We start from the raw sequence: 18,586 nt of genomic DNA, 5'->3' as shown, positions 1-18,586 counted from the left end.
AAGAGTATTTACTGCAGTTCAAACATTTGAACATTTTGTCTGCTTGAAAAATAATTGGGTATTCTGTTTCATGATATTGCCTGTTTTAGTCTCCTCGGTTAAGTCCTAAAGTAGTACTAGAATGTTTTTTTTGTACTTAGCTTGACTGTTACCCAAGATCTATATGTGTCCAAATCAATAGTTTAAGCCCTTTCAAGATAATGCCACCAGCCAATTCAGCCTTCGGTTTAGTAGAAACCCCTATAATAAGGTTTCTTGAAGCACTCTGAGTCCCTCTTCAATAGACAGATTGTGTTCTGAAGAAACACAATTAGAGATGAGCCTTTATTTTCAGGTTCTCTGATAGCACACACTAAAAGTGAATTCAATGTATTTGTTTTTTTTTTTTTGTTTTATTTATTTATTATTTATTTATCGATTAATTAATTAATCTATTTATTTATTTATTTATTTATTTATTTATTTATTTATTTATTTATTTATTTATTTATTTGTTTGTTTGTTTGTTTGTTTGTTTATTTATTTAACTATTATACATTTTGTCCACCTACAATGTCACTTCAGCATGGCTTAGCAAATGTTAGCAGGTGGTTTTGTTTGGTTTAGACTATATAATATTGGAAAACTGTAGTTAAAGACTACACTTTAAAAAATGCTGGGTTGTCATAGCTCAACACTGGGTCAAATATGGACAAACCCAACATTGGATAAATTATTTCAATTACATTTTAATAACCAATATTTGACCCAAAGTTGAATTACAACATCGCAGCATGTTTTAGAGTGTACAATTGGCTTGATATGATGTTTTAATGTATCCAAAAATGTTTTAGTTTGCTGTTTGATCAAAAATCTGAACTATCTTACAAAACAAAATGTGATTGTTTTACATGTAAAGTTATTTCTATTTATTTTCATTTGCTGTGCACACATTTTATATAAATTGAACCCTAAAAGTTAATACATCAGTATGCAATCAAATGTGGTTTATTTTTTTATTTTTTTTTATTTTTGTAATCTTTTGTACTTTTATTCTATTCAGTATTTAGTCTTAAAGGGTTTATTTTTTATTATATATGCCTTTTGCAGACATTTACATGGAAATCAATCTTACTACATTGCTAATGCCAATCTCAGTGATATACAGTTTGTGCATTTACTTTTTGTGCATCAGGATGTCAAAGATTCAGTATTATTAACAATGTTCAGAAAATCCAGCATCATTTTTAACTTTGCATATATTTGAACAAACTTATTGACTTGAAACTTAGTTTTAAACTGTGTTAAAGGTTAAAAAAATGTCAATTATATTATTACTCACCCTCATGTCATTTGATCATCTACAGAACACAAAGATATTTTGAAATCTGAGAGCTCTCTTGTAGACATAGACAAAGTCATAAATAAATAATTATATACAGTGTATATGTATACATTTACATTTACATTTAAATTTAGTCATTTAGCAGACGCTTTTATCCAAAGCGACTTACAAATCAGGACAAGGTAGCAATTTACACAACTAAGAGCAACAATGAATAAGTGCTATAGGCAAGTTTCAGGTCTGTAAAGTCTAAGAAGGAAAGTATTAGTAGTATTAGTTTTTTTTTTTTTTTGTTTTTTTTTTTGGGTACAGTTAGTGTGATATTCAGAGAGGCAATTGCAGATTAGGAAGTGAAGTGAAGACTAAATAGTTGAGTTTTTAGTCGTTTCATGAAAATAGCGAGTGACTCTGCTGTTCTGATGCAGTTAGGGAGTTCATTCCACCAACTGGGCAGATTGAGCGTGAGCGTGAGCGAAAGTGATTTCTTCCCTCTTTGGGATGGAACCACGAGGCGACGTTTATTCACAGAACGCAAGTTTCTGGAGGGCACATAGATCTGCAGAAGTGAGAGCAGATAAGAAGGAGCAAGGCCAGAAGTCACTTTGTAGGCAAACATCAGAGCTTTGAATTTGATGCGAGCAGCAACTGGCATATATATATATATATATATATATATATATATATATATATATATATATATATATATATATATATATATATATATATATATATATATATATATATATATATATATATATATATATATATATATATATATATATATATATATATATATATATATGTAAACATAAAAGATGCACAAAGGAGTTTTTGGAGCTTCATGATTAAAGTTGAACTACTTCATAATGCTTTTGGTTTCTTTTCTGGGCTGTAAATGTCTCGAGACAATTCAGTTTATAGAGGGTCAGAGTGCTCTTGGATTTCATCTAAATTATCTAAATTCATGTTTCAAAGGTGAAAGAACCTCTTGGGGGACTGAAACAACATGAGGGTGAGTAATTAATGAAACAATTTTCATTTATGGGTTAGCTTACCCCCCAAAAAATGCACAGGTTTGCGTTGTAAAGGTCGTCAGAATGTCATGCACCAAATGAAGTGGAACAACGCTTATTTTATTTAGCTGTTAGCAAATATGCCAATTTCAATGTCAGTTTTGTTTATATAGCACTAATAAATACAACCAGGGGTTGACCATAGGCTGCACAATACACATCACAACAAAGAAAAATCCTAAAAATATTAAATTATAGCTAAAACAGACAATTTTCATTGATAAAAGGCCAAATCAAAAAGGGAAGTTTTCAATCCTAGATTTAAAAACAGACAAGGATGAAACAGACATAATACAGAGGGCAGAGCATTCCACAACCAAGAACCAGCTACTGCGAAGGCACGGTCACCTCTGCATTTCAGCCTCGACTTAGGGATGCATAGTGGATGACCGAAGAGACCTACCAGGCTGATGCTTAATCAACATGTCTGACAGATAAGAAGGTGCCAGGCCATTTAGAAATTTAAAAACGAAGAGAAGAATTTAAAAAGTGACCCTATAGAGCACAGGCAACCAGTGCAAAGAGTGTTAAACTAGTGTATTGTGGTTATGTTTTAGTACCTATTTAAAAGCCTTGCAACAGCAGTTTGAACTAATTGTAAACGGGATAAGGTTTTCTGAATAATCCCAAAGCATAATGATATACAATAGTCCAATCAAGTGGTAACAAAAGCACGTATTATTTTATTTATTTTTTTTTACTAGATAGAATTGACTGTTTTTAAAAGTCAAAGCTGAAAGAAGCAGAGTTTAACCACTGCATTTATCTGTTTGTCAATGCCTAAGTCGTCATACAGAATAACACCCAGATTTTTTACACCCAAAATTGTTTTAGTCTTTAAAATTAAATTAAATTAAATTAAATTAAATTAAATTAAATTAAATTAAATTAAATTAAATTAAATTAAATTAAATTAAATTAAATTTATTTTTTTAATTTAATTTAATTTAATTTAATTTAATTTAATTTAATTTAATTTAATTTAATTTAATTTTATTTTATTTTATTTTATTTTATTTTATTTTATTTTATTTTATTTTATTTTATCATTAAAATCTAGAAAGTTCAAAGACAACCAGGCTTTCATTTCCAACAGGCATAGCAAAAGAGTCTCTGGCCCAATTGAACTTGGCTTAAAGGCAGGTAGATTCGGGTACACTTCAATAAACATGTTCATCACCTATATATAACTGCAGGTTAACTATGTTTATATGATAATAGCTATAACATTTAAAAACTATTTGTTAGTAGTTAATTGGTTAATGTTATTCATAAATAATAAAGTTATGGTAACTAATATCTTTAACTTTGCGGAATTTGATTGTAATATAATAATCTGCATCTTTTGTAAAGCTGCTTTGAAACAATTTAACTTGAATGGAGCTGTAGCAAATTGATAGTACTTTAAGTTTGCACTTTTTTTAGTGTAGAGACTGAAGAAAAAAGTGCAGAGACAACTTTTTAACCGCATAGCAATGGCCATGCAATCACCCATAACACCCTGGCACCACGGCAGAGGAATTTGCATGGGCAGTAGCACTTTTTTTTCCCCTTAAGAAAACTTTTATAGGCATAGTAAAGTGACCTTTTCTGGAGAAAACGGCAGGTGGAAAACTGCTTAAAGTAGAAGAACTTCTCATTACTCTCATTAACCTTTCAGTGGTATTTTTACTTCCGGTGAAGGTTAGTGTGCTCTTTGAATTCCCCAGGCTCATCACTGCTTATCTCAACAGAATTCCTGAAAGTGATGCTAAATAAAAAGTTGCATATGTGCTTCCAGTAAAGTTTAAGATCTTTTTTTTTAAGATTCCACACGTGTCTTCCTGCAGCTCTGTGCGGAGGCGATGTGCGCGGCCCAGAGGGCATCATACTCTCTCCCGGCTTCCCTGAGCTCTATCCCAACTCATTAAACTGCACATGGACTCTGGAGGTCAGCCATGGCAAAGGTAGGAGCCCGGGAGATTTCTTCATACACTGTCTGTAGAAGATGAGAACTGGCTTTTGTTTGATATCTTATCTGGCCAAGCTCTGGGTTTTTATTCTTTCTTTATTTTGTTAGGTGTCCGTGAACACATAAAAGAGTGTATGTTTTATAGTTTTATGTATTGAACACAAACACACACATAAAAAATTGACAGACCACTTGGAAATTCTCAGTTTCTTTCGGACGGATTGGATTTACTGGGTGTATGCTTGAGATAAATGTTAGCATTTGTTTTATTGTATGAAGTTCTGATAACATTTACTTTAAATTTTAAATATAAATGTTGTTATTTAGGGTGTACTCACACTAGGCATGGTTGTCTTGAACCATCCCCAGGTGTGATTGTCCCCCTACCTCTCTTCCCCTTGGCCTGCACTCACATTGCAATTTTACCTTCTGATTTCGACAACCCAGGCTCATTCTGGAAAAGTAGTCCTGGATGTTTCTGGAGACCGCTAAATACATCCCGGGAGGTACGTATTTGTGCAGTTTTTGTTTTCGCGCATCTGCAAGAGGCCGCTTTGCGTGCTGTTTCCCATCTCGAACGCCTCTCACGAGCGCCGTTAGCGCCCGCGCTATTCTCACGTAAAGCTGCCGGAGGCCGCTGTCAGGCGATCGTCTGTCCGACCGACTGAATGATTGACTGGGCGACCGACCAATCGGCCAACCCACCCTCTCCTCCTCCTTCCCTAAACCCAACCGGTTTTACTGATTGACTCGTCCGCCCGCCCACTAGCTCGCTTCCCTAAACCCAAGCAACGATTTACAAAAGCTGTTCAGAAAAAGAAAAGCCCTCGTCTGATTTTGACCGCGTTTTCGGATTTCAACACATTCTCGACCCGTTATGAATTAGTTCACATTATTTTTTGGATTTTGTTTTTGTCTTACCTGATTTATGGAACTGCTCTTTTCTGGGGTCCGTTCTTCGTACTTGGATTACTCAGTTAGCTGGATTTGGATTTTGAGGATTTGACACGATCCAGGATCGTTTTGTTTTTCAAAGCTGATCCGAGAGTTGTTGTCATGGCAACAGTTCTACTAGGTCAAACCTGATCGGGAGCAGGTTCAATTCATATAAACAGGATTAGATCGGCTCAGTTCAAGCAAAGATAATACGGAAAGTATGTTCCCAATTCTGATATTTTCTTACAGTAGTAGTTATATACACTTGGGAAAATGGTACATATTTTTTAACTATATATATAAAGTTATATTCATTAATAAAATAAATAAAGTTATACATAATAATAAAACTTATGCAATCTGCACCCTCGAAATGAAAGTACAAAGACTGCCACCTGGTGCAAAGAGAAAACTTATTGATATGAACTTTTTAGATCGCTTTAGTACAAATTGTGTATAATAGAAATGCACAATATGTGACTTTTTTTTAAAAGCAATAATACATTTATGCAGTCATAAACATGTTTTGATAGTTAATATGCCAGTTATTTGATGCTTCACAAAAGTTGCAGACGCCTTTTTCCAATATGAAAATGCTTTTGTAAACAACCAGTTATTCTTTACACAGATAAAAAAAAACGGCTACTGTAATAAATAGAATTAATAGAATTAAATACAGTTAATTTGCATTGAAATACATGATGAATACTCTTGACACATGAAAGTGTAAAGCCTGCAGCTCACAACAAATGTGGAAGGTTCTTGCGTGTCATATTTAACGCACCGTTTACTGCTAATTTGATGTAATTTTGCTCACATGGATAATTGAATATTAATCAGATGATGTCATTACGCAGCTGTGCCGTCAGCCAATCGTTGCATTGCTGATCATGATTTCGAGGATCGATAGATCTGTCCTTCATAACACACGCAGCGATCTCAGATCAGTTTATCCAGACATTCTAATCTGATTCGCAAACTTGTTTGAAGAACCAAATTAGCGAGAGATCAGTTATCAAGATTAAAAGATCCAGGATCTGCCAAATAATCTTAGATCATTTAAGCGAGGTACGAAGAACGGACCCCTGGACTCGAACCCGGTCATCGCCGTCGTCGCGGTCGGCTCCCCCATTGGGTCTCCACACGGAGGTGAGCTGTCAGCCGGCGAGCGTGAAGAGGAGCGGCATCATACCGCCCCGTAGCATTTGCTTAAAAAAATGAAATGCAGCCATACGTACCTCCAGCCACGTAAATCGCGGTCTCCAGAATTGTCCGCGGGACTACGTTTTCAAAATGAGCTTGGGTTGGATTTTGAGCATGCTTACGTCATTGGTATCAGTTTTGAGGAGAAGCTCTTTCACTCGGTACAATGGAGATTGCTTTAGTTATATTGTTTTGTAGTATTTTAAGTCATCTAGGATGTAATGACACACAGATCCACCACTTTTGACGCTCAAAAACATTCATGAACATCATCGTGCTGCACATACTAGGAGGTTTGCTGAAGGGGGCAGCTGACATGCAGCAAGGGTTTTGCATGTTTGTTAAACTATGACAGCTCACTTTTATTGAGAAGTAGGCATGATTAATAAATCCAAATGAAACAGTCCCTTAAAAGTGATGTCATGTCTTTAGTTTTGCGCTCAGCCAAGATTTACACTCACACTACACTCAAAAAAAAAAAAAAAAATGTTGAATGAACATGATTTAATCGTGGCACCCTTTATGCATCTAATCCAATCAAGTAAACCTGAACTGCTTTGAACATGTTGTATGAACACAAAGCACATTTGTAGATAAAACATGGTTCCAATAGATCAGTCTTACTTCTTTGCAACTAATTGACTCAAAATGTTTGTATTGTGCTATTCTAATTAAAATGATTCTAATTTACTCAATGTAACACTAAAGCTTTACTTTAGCAAAATTATGTCTTGTTAAATCAGCTAGTAAATTTCTTGTTCAATATTAAATTACATTTTTTAAATGACAATACTATAAAGCAAGATTTATAATTAAGTAATTCAACACAAAAAGGACAGAAAACATGTTAATATATATAAATATATATATATATATATATATATATATATATATATATATATATATATATATATATATATATATATATATATATATATATGTATATATATATATATATATATATATGTATATATATATATATATATATATATGTATATATATATATATATATATATATATGTATATATATATATATATATATATATATATATATATATATATATTTTTTTTTTTTTTCTTTTATTATAGCCTTTAGCAGGCACCAATCACATTTAAACAAATTTCTTCTTTAATATTCTGATAAAAAATGTTATATAATATCCAAAATTGTAATATGTAATATAAAATGTATAAGAAACATTTAGCCAACAAAATAACCTTGGCTCTTAAGAAAACTGATCCCCAAGGAATACCTGTAGGACGTTAACATAATTTTTTTTACCAATTGAGTTTAAACAGCTTTCTTCACTTTGGTACTCCTATTCAAAATGTAAAAGTATAAAATGTATAGGAAACATTTAGCCAACAACATAACATGCATAACATTCAAGCTCTTGGGAAAACCAATTCCCAAACTGTGCCGAAAAACACACAGTGATACTTCTTCTTGTTGTTTTCGTATGGTGACATCCAAACGCACTACCGCCACCTACTGATATGCGCGAAGTGACTCTCCAGAGTGAGAGTTGTCGATTTGAAGCATCTCAGTCTCATTGAATCAACATGTTCTGATCAAACTAATTTGATCATTTCTTGATTCAGTTTCAAATAACATGAATTAATCATTTAACATACGTAAACTTGAATTGTTCTTTTCAATCTGACAAATTTTTATTTTGTAAATCCAATACATGCCTAGTTGATTTTTTTGAGTGTACAAGCATACAATGCACACAACAAGGAAATGCGTCCGTGCACGGTTCGTATAGCATAGTGTGAGTACACCCTTAGAGCATTTCATCACCTTAGAATTATAAGGTTCTATCTGATATTTTTGTCAAAATTGAGTTGCATATTCTTATTAATTGATAACTTATTTACTTTGTGGGATGTGTGTTTATGAGTTGTTTACATTTTAAGACTTTCTATTTACAAAACAAACGTAACACACATATTGTTTGCTATGGAATGCAAAAACTTTGAAGCTGAATATCTCAAAATCATTCAGAACGCAGATTAATTATACATCCAGGCACACTGATAAATTCCAAGTTTTCTCTTTTTTTTATCTATTTCTGTAGACAGTATATATACACAAAACATTTATTTAATTCAGTGTTCAGAGGAAATAAGACAAATAAGCTGAATTGGCAAGTCAAATTCATATTTTATAGTTTCATTGAGCAATGGTATAAAATAAGCTGCTGGTTAAACAAAATGTGTCCAAACACGCATTTAATTAACCTCTCTTCAAAACACACATTCTTTCAAATGAATTGTATTCAGTGCAGGAAATGAATACCTTCAAAACAAAAGGGTATTATAATTTTGCATTTATTAGCATTAACATTTATTTCAAAGGTCCAGCCTAAGCTACACTGTAAAAAATAAATCCGTAAAATTTACGGTAAAAAAAATGGCAGCTGTGGTTGCCAGTACTTTACCATTAAAAACACGGTACAAACCGTAAAAGTAATTTCTCATTTTTAAGGTAAACTACCGTATTTAATTAATTTATAGAGGTGATATGTCTGTGTTTTGAATGATCAACATCTACACATCTTTTGTTACACAGTTATACAATTTAGCACACCCACATGCAGGTGGTGATGAGGAAGTTACATAATGAGCCAATGCTCATCACAATCAATTTTTCCCACAAGCAGAAAAAGTATCAGCATATAGAAGGTGCTCAGTGTCATTCACACAGCTAATAAACACCAGTATGGAAACACGCATAAAATTAAAGTCATGAAATAAACACTGTTTATAACATTAGATGTATCATTAATCTCTAATGTACATAACTGATGGAGAAACAACTAAAAAGACCCATATTAATGTCAACAAAAAGCATAAAAAGTGATGTGCCATGCAGGGAATTCTGGGAAAGTCAATTTACGGTTAATCGCCGTATATATTAAGGAAACATACCATTAACCAGGTTACGGATTTTGACTGTAGCATTTTTACAGTTTTTTTACCGTTGAAATCACAGCCATTTTTTACAGTGTCTTTTTTACGGTAAATGCTGGATTTGTTTTATGCCCTCTGCTCCAAGAGTGATGTGTCCTGACATGACCCATTTTGACATTTTTTTTGGTCAGTGTGAAATAGCTGCTCTTCTGTTCAGGTGTGCAGTTCACGTTTCATGCGTTTCACCTGGAGGATCACCATGACTATCTGCTGCTGACGGAGAACGGCAGTTTCGTGCGGCCTCTTGCTCGGCTCACCGGTTCGCAACGACCCCCGCCAGTCAATGCCGGACTGTACGGAAACTTCAAAGCCCAGCTCCGCTTCATCTCAGACTTCTCCATCTCCTTCCAGGGCTTCAACATCTCGTTCTCAGGTGAACCAAGCTAGCTTTGTGTCCTGTTGGAATCTGTCTGTCTGTCTATTGTTCTTCCATTCTATTGTACTTTCACTGTATGTTGTTTTGTCTGTATGTCATGTCTTTTTTTTTCTTTGTTGCTGTCTGTTGTTCTTTCTCGATGTCTTTCCATCTGTCTCTGTCTAGAGTTTTTTTTAACAATGATTTATACAAAATAAAAAAAAAGTTTTTATTTTATTACTGTACTTCCAAACCCATATGGTTTTCATTAATTCATTCATTCATTCATTCATTCATTCATTCATTCATTCATTCATTCATTCATTCATTTATTCATTCATTCATTCATTCATTTATTCATTCATTCATTCGTTTATTTGCTTAAATTATATGACTTTAAAGTACTTTAAATGTTACATTTTATATATTTATGATGCTATTTATAATGAATCATTCCTAACCCACATGGTTTCCATTCATTCATTCATTCATTCATTCATTCATTTATTCATTCATTCATTCATTCATTCATTCATTTGCTTAATTGCATTTAATTAATACACAGTATTTTAAATGTTACATCTTTTACATTTATATCACTCCAAACCCATATGAGTAAATTTCATTCATCAATTTATTCATTCATTCATTCATTCATGCATGCATTCATGCATTCATTTGTTTATTCGTTTTTTTTTCATTTATTCATTGATTTATAGAAATTGTATTACTTTAAAGTACTTTACATGTTAAATTTCAGACACTTCTGAATTTTTTTTATCAATCATTCCAAACCCATATGTTTTTTCATTCATTCATTTATTTATTCACTTGGCTACACATTATGGCCACAGCCATATCACCCTGCAGCCCAAGACTCACTGAAGCTAAGCAGGGCTGAGCCTGGTCAGTACCTGGATGGGAGACAACTAGGGAACACTAGGTTGCTGTTGGAAGTGGTGTCAGTGAGGCCAGCAGGGGGCGCTCAACCTGTGGTCTGAGTGAGTCCTAATGCCCCAGTAAAAGTGAAGGGGACACTACACTGTCAGTGGGCGGCGTCTTTCGGATGAGACGTTAAACCAAGGTCCTGACTCTCTGTGGTCATTAAAAATCCCATGGCACTTCTCGTGAAAGAGCAGGGGTGTAACCCTGGTGTCCTGGCCAAAGTCACTCTATCGGCCCTCACGATCATGGCCTCCCAATCATCCCCTTCCACCGAATTGGCTCTATCACTCTCTCCACTCCACCAATAGCTGGTGTGAGGTGAGCGCACTGGCGCTGTTGTCCTGTGGCTGCGGTAGCATCATCCAAGTGGATGCTGCACACTGGTGGTGGTGTGGAGAGACCCCCCTCATAATTGTGAAGTTCTTTGGGTGTATGGCCATACACAATAAATGTGCTATATAAATACACATTACATTACATTACATTACACTTAACTTTATTACTTCAAATTAATTAATTAATTAATTTATTTATTTAATTATTCACTGAAATTTTACTACTATAAGTTATTTAAAATTTGACATTTTTTACATTCATGACTTTTTGTTTTATCCATTATTCCAAACCCATATGGTTTCATTCATTCATTCATTCATTCATTCATTCATTCATTCATTCATTCATTCATTCATTCATTCATTCATTCATTCATTCATTCATCCATTAGCTTACTTAAATTTGACTACTTTAAGTTATTTCAAACTTGACATTTTATACATTTATGGCATTTTTGTTTTATCTATTATTTCAAAACCATATGGTTTCGTTTATTTGTTCGTTTATTCATTTGTTCATCCGTTCGTTCGTTTGTTCATTCGTTCATTAATTCATTTATTCATTCATTCATTCATTCATTCATGTATTCATTCTTTCATTCACTTGCTTGAATTTTAATACTTTAAATTATTTCAGATTTTACTATTTAGAGATTATGATGTTTTTATTTTATCCATCATTCCAAACTCATATGATTTTCATTCATTCATTCATTCATTCATTCATTCATTCATTCATTCATTCATTCATTCATTCATTCTCTTAAGGTAAAATATGAAGACTACTTACAATATTCTTTTCCACCCAACTAAGCTCCAAACATTCTAAAAAATGAATATACATTAAGGTCATCATTGGAGGACATTGTTCTTATAGAAAGCTTCTGAAGTACACTCATTTTTTCAAATCATTGCATTCAGTTCAGAATAAGAGTATACACAAACAGGCATTCCAACAGAAGCAATTTCCTCTAAATCATTCATAAAACGCTTCTCACATAATCCGCCAACATCAGTTCAGAATGGAGTTTTCATGAACATTCGACGAATATTAATGCAACACTCACTGTAAAATGATGGAGCGGTCCTGACCTAAAATTGTCAGGAATGTTTTCCGCTTGACAGTTTTACCATCTATTATTTAATGTAAGAATAGTTTTGAAACCTGAACGAGTGCGATAGCCATTGCCGTTCATTAATAGGAGATCTAAAATGAATCATAAATCCATTGTTAATACAGAAGGTTATTCTAGGACAAGAGCAGTGCCTACAAGAATGTTTCTATGAAAAGTCATAGCAGCAATTAGATATAGATGGAGCTTGGTGCATTGATAAAGGTAATCAATTGGCAACAGCTTGAGCTCGGTCTCAGTGGCTTATTGAAAGTGTGAGAGTTATCAGTGTTGCCGGCAGACTTTAGCAGTGGCTGATATTAGAGCTGGCTTTGGGCTGCGTTTTTCATTAGTCACAGATCCCCACTGGATGATCCCACTGTGCCGCACGCCAACCAGCCTATACCCACTGGGCCCTGGGTTAAACTGGAATGCCGTCTAATGGAATTAGCTGATCCACCTTTTGACGCAAAAAGTGGAAAAGATAGCTATTTGACAACTGTAGATAAGTTCATAGTCAAAATCCACCTGGGATGCCAATGGATTTTTAAAGAGGACCTATAATGCGACAGTCACTTTTATTATGGGTTTAAATACAGATTTGTGGCAACAGTTTGTGAATATAGTCAGCTTTTAATGGTCAAAATGTAATAATTGTGTTGTTTACAATTACACTTCATAAACACTGTCTGCGGAAACACTTTGATTAACATTCCCCCTAGTTGTATGTGTCATCAGAGGGGGAAAGCCCCGCCCACTAATGATGATCTCTCCATTGTTAGCACAGGATGTTAGTCTTGTTTTTGTATCTGCCACTATGCTGATAATAATAATAATTCCTTACATTTATATAGCGCTTTTCTGGGTACTCAAAGCACTTTACACATAGGGGGGAATCTCCTCATCCACCACCAGTGCGCAGCATCCACCTGGATGACGCGACAGCAGCCATTTTGCGCCAGACCGCACACCACACATTAGCTGATTGGTGGAAAGGAGACAGAGTGATAATAGTGATGATGACAATTATGATATGGGGAGGGTTAGGAGGCCATTATGGACAGAGGCCAGTGGGCAGAATTGGCCAGGATGCCAGGGTTAATCTATGGAACCAGATTAGTCTCAAAAGAAATTCAAGCAAAAGACACAATGTACATTGTTGAACATTTGAAGTTCTAAAGCAGCTGTTTTCTTGATAAAGACGTGATAGTGTCATTAGAAACTGAATGAAACTGGAAAAAAAAAAAGATCCTCACCTGAGTAAATATCTTTTTTTTTTCAGTTTTATTCAGTTTCTAATGACTCTATTATGTCTTTTTCAAGAAAACAGCGGCTTTAGAACTTCAAATTTTTCAACAACCTTACAATTTTATATGTCTTAACAATAAAAATGAAAAAAAAAAACAAATCAACTTAGGTGAGGTTAAAACACAGGTCTAAGGGCATGATAACCCAACGTGCTGACCACTGGACCACAATGGTGCTGCAATGCTGGCATGGCCTGTAATAATACTTATGATTACCTTGCAGGATACATGTTGCTCAGGGCTGTGAGACAATAAATAAGAAAAGCGGAGCTGCGGCAAAATAATGGATACAAAGAGTGAGGATATGGTCAAATAAATAAATAAATTTTAAAAAAGTGCGACTGCTGCTTTCTCCGTTCGCCATGCTGGAGAGGAACAGTCTGTGCAAAAGAAGCGCAGAGTTGGTTTCATTGAATACAGCTCTCATCTGATTGGCTGAAAGGTACGAGTAGTCCTGACTCTGGCAGGAAAGTTTCAAAAATACACACACACACATCCACGGGGAGTCGTACGTGAAAGAGGATTTGCACATTCTAATTCAGGATGAACTCACAAGTTTTAAACATTCAAAACTTTTTGTACACTCTTGAACATTTGCAAATGGTGTTTTGCATTTGTGAAACGTATTTTATGAAAATGTATTTTTATTTTTTGCACGTGAATTTTTTTTGTGAATATAAATAAATATTTTACACACGTGAATTTGGTTTTATGCACGTGAATTTTGCTACTTATGTGTACATCGTGTCTTTTGTATGAATTTCTTTTGAGACCAATCTGGTTCCATATTAAACCCCTACTCTTTTCAAAGGACATCCTGGGATTTTTAACGACGACATAAAGTCGGGACCTTGGTTTAATGTCTCATCTGAAAGACAGCACTCACTGATGAGTATAGAGTCCTCTTTCACTATACTGGGGCATTAGGACCCACTAACACCACTTACGGCAGCAACCTAGCTTTCTCAGGTGGTTTCCCATCGTACTGACCGGGCGCAGCCCTGCTTAGCTTCAGTGGACAACCATGTGAGAGTTGCAGAAAGCTATCTGCCGGCTATGCTGACACATAGACACAGTCTCATTTGAATTTAAAGTGGCAACGTGATCCTCGATAAAAAAAAAAAAAATGCTATATTAGATATGTCAGGCCACTATTTGGCACAGTCACCTGTTAGTTAAAAGTAGCTGTAAGGAACTGACAGTAGCTGTTCCCATCCACCTAATTTTATGTGCACTTTGGATATGTGCGTAAAAAATGCTTAAGGTGCTAGATCACCAGTTAACTATACGTACAGTACATGGAGAATGAATCTCCTATTAAAGCAATGTTATTGTAAATGATGATAATTAAACCATATTTAAATAACTGTAAGCAAGCTGTTTTAGTGTGTTTGTTTGTGTGTGGGTGTTGTGCATGTTTCAGTTTGTTTGTTTCTGTGTGTTGTGCAAATTAGTGTGAGTGTTTTAAGTGTGTGTGTGTGTGTGTGTGTGTGTGTGTGTGTGTGTGTGTGTGTGTGTGTGTGCGCGTGCATGCGTACGTACATATGTGCGTGCGGGCGTGTGTGTGTGTGTGCTGTGCAGTTTCAGTTTTTCTGTGTGTTTGTGTTTGTTTGTTTGTTTGTGTTTGTTTGTGTGTGTGTGTTCATCATGTTTCAGTTTGTTTGTTTCTGTGTTGAGCATGCTAGTGTGTGTGTGTGTTAATCATGTTTCAGTTTGTTTGTTTCTGTGTTGTGCATGCTAGTGTGTTTGTTTATGTGTTTGTGTGTGAGTTTTAGTGTGTGCATGTGTGTGTTTGTTTGAGTGTGGTTGTTGTGCACGTTTCAGTTTGTTTGTTTCTGTGTGTTGTGCAAATTAGTGTGAGTGTTTTAAGTGTGTGTGTGTGTGTGCGTGTGTGCGTGCGTGCGTGCGTGCGTGCGTGCGTGCGTACGTACATATGTGCGTGCGGGCGTGTGTGTGTGTGCTGTGCACGTTTCAGTTTTTTCTGTGTGTTTGTGTTTGTTTGTTTGTTTGTTTGTTTGTTTGTTTGTTTGTTTGTGTGCGTGCGTGTGTGTGTGTGCGTGTGTGTGTGTGTGTTTGTGTGTTAATCATGTTTCAGTTTGTTTGTTTCTGTGTTGTGCATGCTAATATGTTTGTTTATGTGTTTGTGTGTGAGTTTTAGTGTGTTAGTTTGAGTGTTGGTGTTGTGCACGTTTCAGTTTGTTTGTTTCTGTGTGCTGTGCATATTTGTGTGTGTGTGTGTGTGTGTGTGTGTGTGTGTGTGTGTGTGTGTGTGTGTGTGCGTGCGTCCGCAGGTGCGTGCGTGCATGCATGCGTGTGTGTGCTTGTGTGTAATTTTATGTACTAAAACTTACATTATTATCTGAATAAAACAACTATTCTGACACAAACAAACCTCATTATAGTCAAGATGATCATTGTTTAACTATAAATAAGATATTAGGAAATATTTGGCTAGTTATCAATGAAATGTTTCTCATTTTTGTTTTATCTGACTCACTAAAATAAACTTAAACTGTTGAATAAAAGTGAATAAACTGCATTGAGGTCTTTTAAAAAGAAAAATCTACCAAGTTTTGTACACCTAAACTGACTAAAACAATAACTCAAGTGAAAACAGCCTATAAACTGAAGTGTTTCCCCGAGTTCAGCATGGTTAGAGGACACTGCGTTTGATTGAAAGCCAAGTTGTGAATTGAGCCCATAGGATTTGGCTCATGTTTACTGAGCCTTCATATACATTAATTAAGAACTGGAGTTATGAATACCCATACAGTTACCCACCGGCCAATTTCCCATATTAGCCTAATATATATTCCCTGATGAAAACTGCGCTTGACCTTTTTCTGCTAGCGAATATTGATGGGATTGACAGAAGCAGACGTGCATAATGCGAAAAAATATGAGGCGGGAAACTGCAGACAAAAGCTTTTCGCCACTAATGTTCGGGAAGGAGACTTGCTTTTGTTATATAATATAAAATCTATTTCGCTATGCGACAAAGTTGTATGGACACATCTGTGTTTGGAAATATAATTGAATATTAGAGCTCAGAGAAAAAGCGAATAGGACAAACAAGCAATTGGCATCATTTTGCCGTCGACTGTCAAACTGATCTGAACCCATTACAGCACCAGGACCTAATTGAAACCGCAGCTGCTGCCCGTTCTGCATATCATTTACATATGTGGAAATGGTTCACACTGTTCCTGTGATGGCTGTAATTGATTGCTGGAGAGTTTGCAGATAACCCAGAGTAAATGTTCAACCTCTGTTTACTCTGTGAATCACGATTTAATTTCAAACCAGATTAAGAAAAAATCAAGACTGAAATAACGTGCTGAAATTAAGCATCAAGAGACCCCGTGTGGCATTTAATCAGGGATATGAGATCTCAGCCTAAAATATTAGCTAATATTAGCACTGTACATCCCAAGTTGTGCAATGTTTTTTTTACGATAACAAAAATGAAATAATATTTTTTCTGCAAACTGATAAATAAATATGCTAATAAAACCATGAGAAATGACAGAAAGTGCCATTCTTAATGAGGGATCCATTCAAATTATTTGTTAAAAAGTGACTGTCTATATCAGGGATGTCCAAACTTGGTCCTGAAGGGCCGGTGTACTGCATATTTTAGTTTCAACCCCAATTAAACACACCTGAACTAGCTAATCAAGCTCTTTCTAAGTGTGCTAGAAGAAGTTGAAGGAAGTTGGATTGAATCTATGCAGGACACCGGCCCAGGACCGTGTTTGGACATCCCTGGTCTATATGAATGAATCATTGAATCATTTATTCAATCGATTCTTTTAAAATTGGTCCAATTCTTGTCTTTTCAGTGCCTTATGGGGTTATCTTCTTTATAAATGTTTCCTTGTAATTTTGCAGAAAAAAATTATACATTTAAAAAAATTTTTTTATCAAGCATTAAAGTGCACACATAATAAATAAATAAGTAATTTATTTATTACTTGAACTTATTTTTAGAGTAATGAAGTTTGCCCTGCATGTTCACGGTTTTTAAAAAATAGTTTTTGAAGCGTTAATCTTGTCAATGCAATTGTTTAAAAAGGTCATGATTCACACTTATCAAATAACACTTCGTACAGTTTTTATTTTACATTTTCCGGGTGATATAAAATATTTTGCTACAATGCACACACCGAGGATGGCATTGTGACGAAACGTTTGTGTTTTGTATCACCTGGTGAATGTAAAATAAAATCGTACAAAGCAATTATTTGGTAATCAAGACCTTTTTAAACAATTTAATTTATTTTTAGCAACACTTTTTGGTACTGATTGTCAATTTTAATTCATCATTTAATAGATTTGTGTTTTATTTTATTGTATTTTTTTATTTTTTATTTTTATTAATTTAATATTTATTTTTATTTTTTATTTTATTTGTGTATTTTATTTATTTTACATTTTTATTTTATTTAATTTTTAATTAATTAATTTATTTATTTATTGAGTATTTTATTTGTTTTTTTTATTTAATTTAATTTTTTTGATTAATTTATTTATTTATTGAGTATTTTATTTGTTTTTTATTTAATTTAAATTTTTAATTAATTTATTTTTTTTTGTATTTTATTTTATTTTATTTTATTTTATTTTATTTTATTTAGCTGTTTTCTTAGTAATTTTCTTTAATAAGTAGGCCATGATTCTTAAAATAGCACCTTTGTAATCATTCACTAGCCTTGCAATAGAGCTTGTAATTAATCTATTTAGTAATAATAACACATATGGTTTACATGAATTATGTCATATCCTGCATCGTACAAGATTTATTACAATTAGATTTGGCAAGTTCAACCTCTGTAACATGATGCATCAGCAAATGAGGCCAGCAGGAGACGTTTTCTGCTTTTTAAACAGGTATAAACAGGTGTAAATGCAGCCTTTATTAGTGGGTCATTAAAGAACTGACTAAACTGATTCATTCATAAGCAAAATGTCAACATTGCTACAATAATGTGTAATGTTATACAATAGCAAATAAGGTTCGTGGAGAAAGTTTCCCGCAAAACTTCTTTCTTTCTTGTTTTCTTCAGAGT

The 18,586-nt window shown here is 34.2% G+C and overlaps 1 protein-coding gene across 5 annotated transcripts in view; it reads left to right on the top strand.

The window, feature by feature from the left end:
• The window catches only part of csmd3a (CUB and Sushi multiple domains 3a), a 598,216-nt gene that overhangs the window by 228,097 nt on the left and 351,533 nt on the right, over positions 1–18,586 (top strand). For all 5 annotated transcript variants that reach the window (XM_068214255.2, XM_068214256.2, XM_021467030.3 and 2 more), the window contains 3 exons: positions 4,227–4,343; positions 9,621–9,836; positions 18,584–18,586. The exon at positions 18,584–18,586 is cut by the window's right edge. In XM_068214255.2, the coding sequence (XP_068070356.1) occupies positions 4,227–4,343; positions 9,621–9,836; positions 18,584–18,586 (336 nt within the window). The remainder of the gene's footprint in view (positions 1–4,226; positions 4,344–9,620; positions 9,837–18,583) is intronic.

Source organism: Danio rerio, chromosome 16 (assembly GCF_049306965.1).
Source record: "Danio rerio strain Tuebingen ecotype United States chromosome 16, GRCz12tu, whole genome shotgun sequence".
NCBI lineage: Eukaryota > Metazoa > Chordata > Actinopteri > Cypriniformes > Danionidae > Danio > Danio rerio.
The sequence above is the reverse complement of the archived record's forward strand: the minus strand, read 5'-3'. Positions and strand labels throughout refer to the sequence as shown.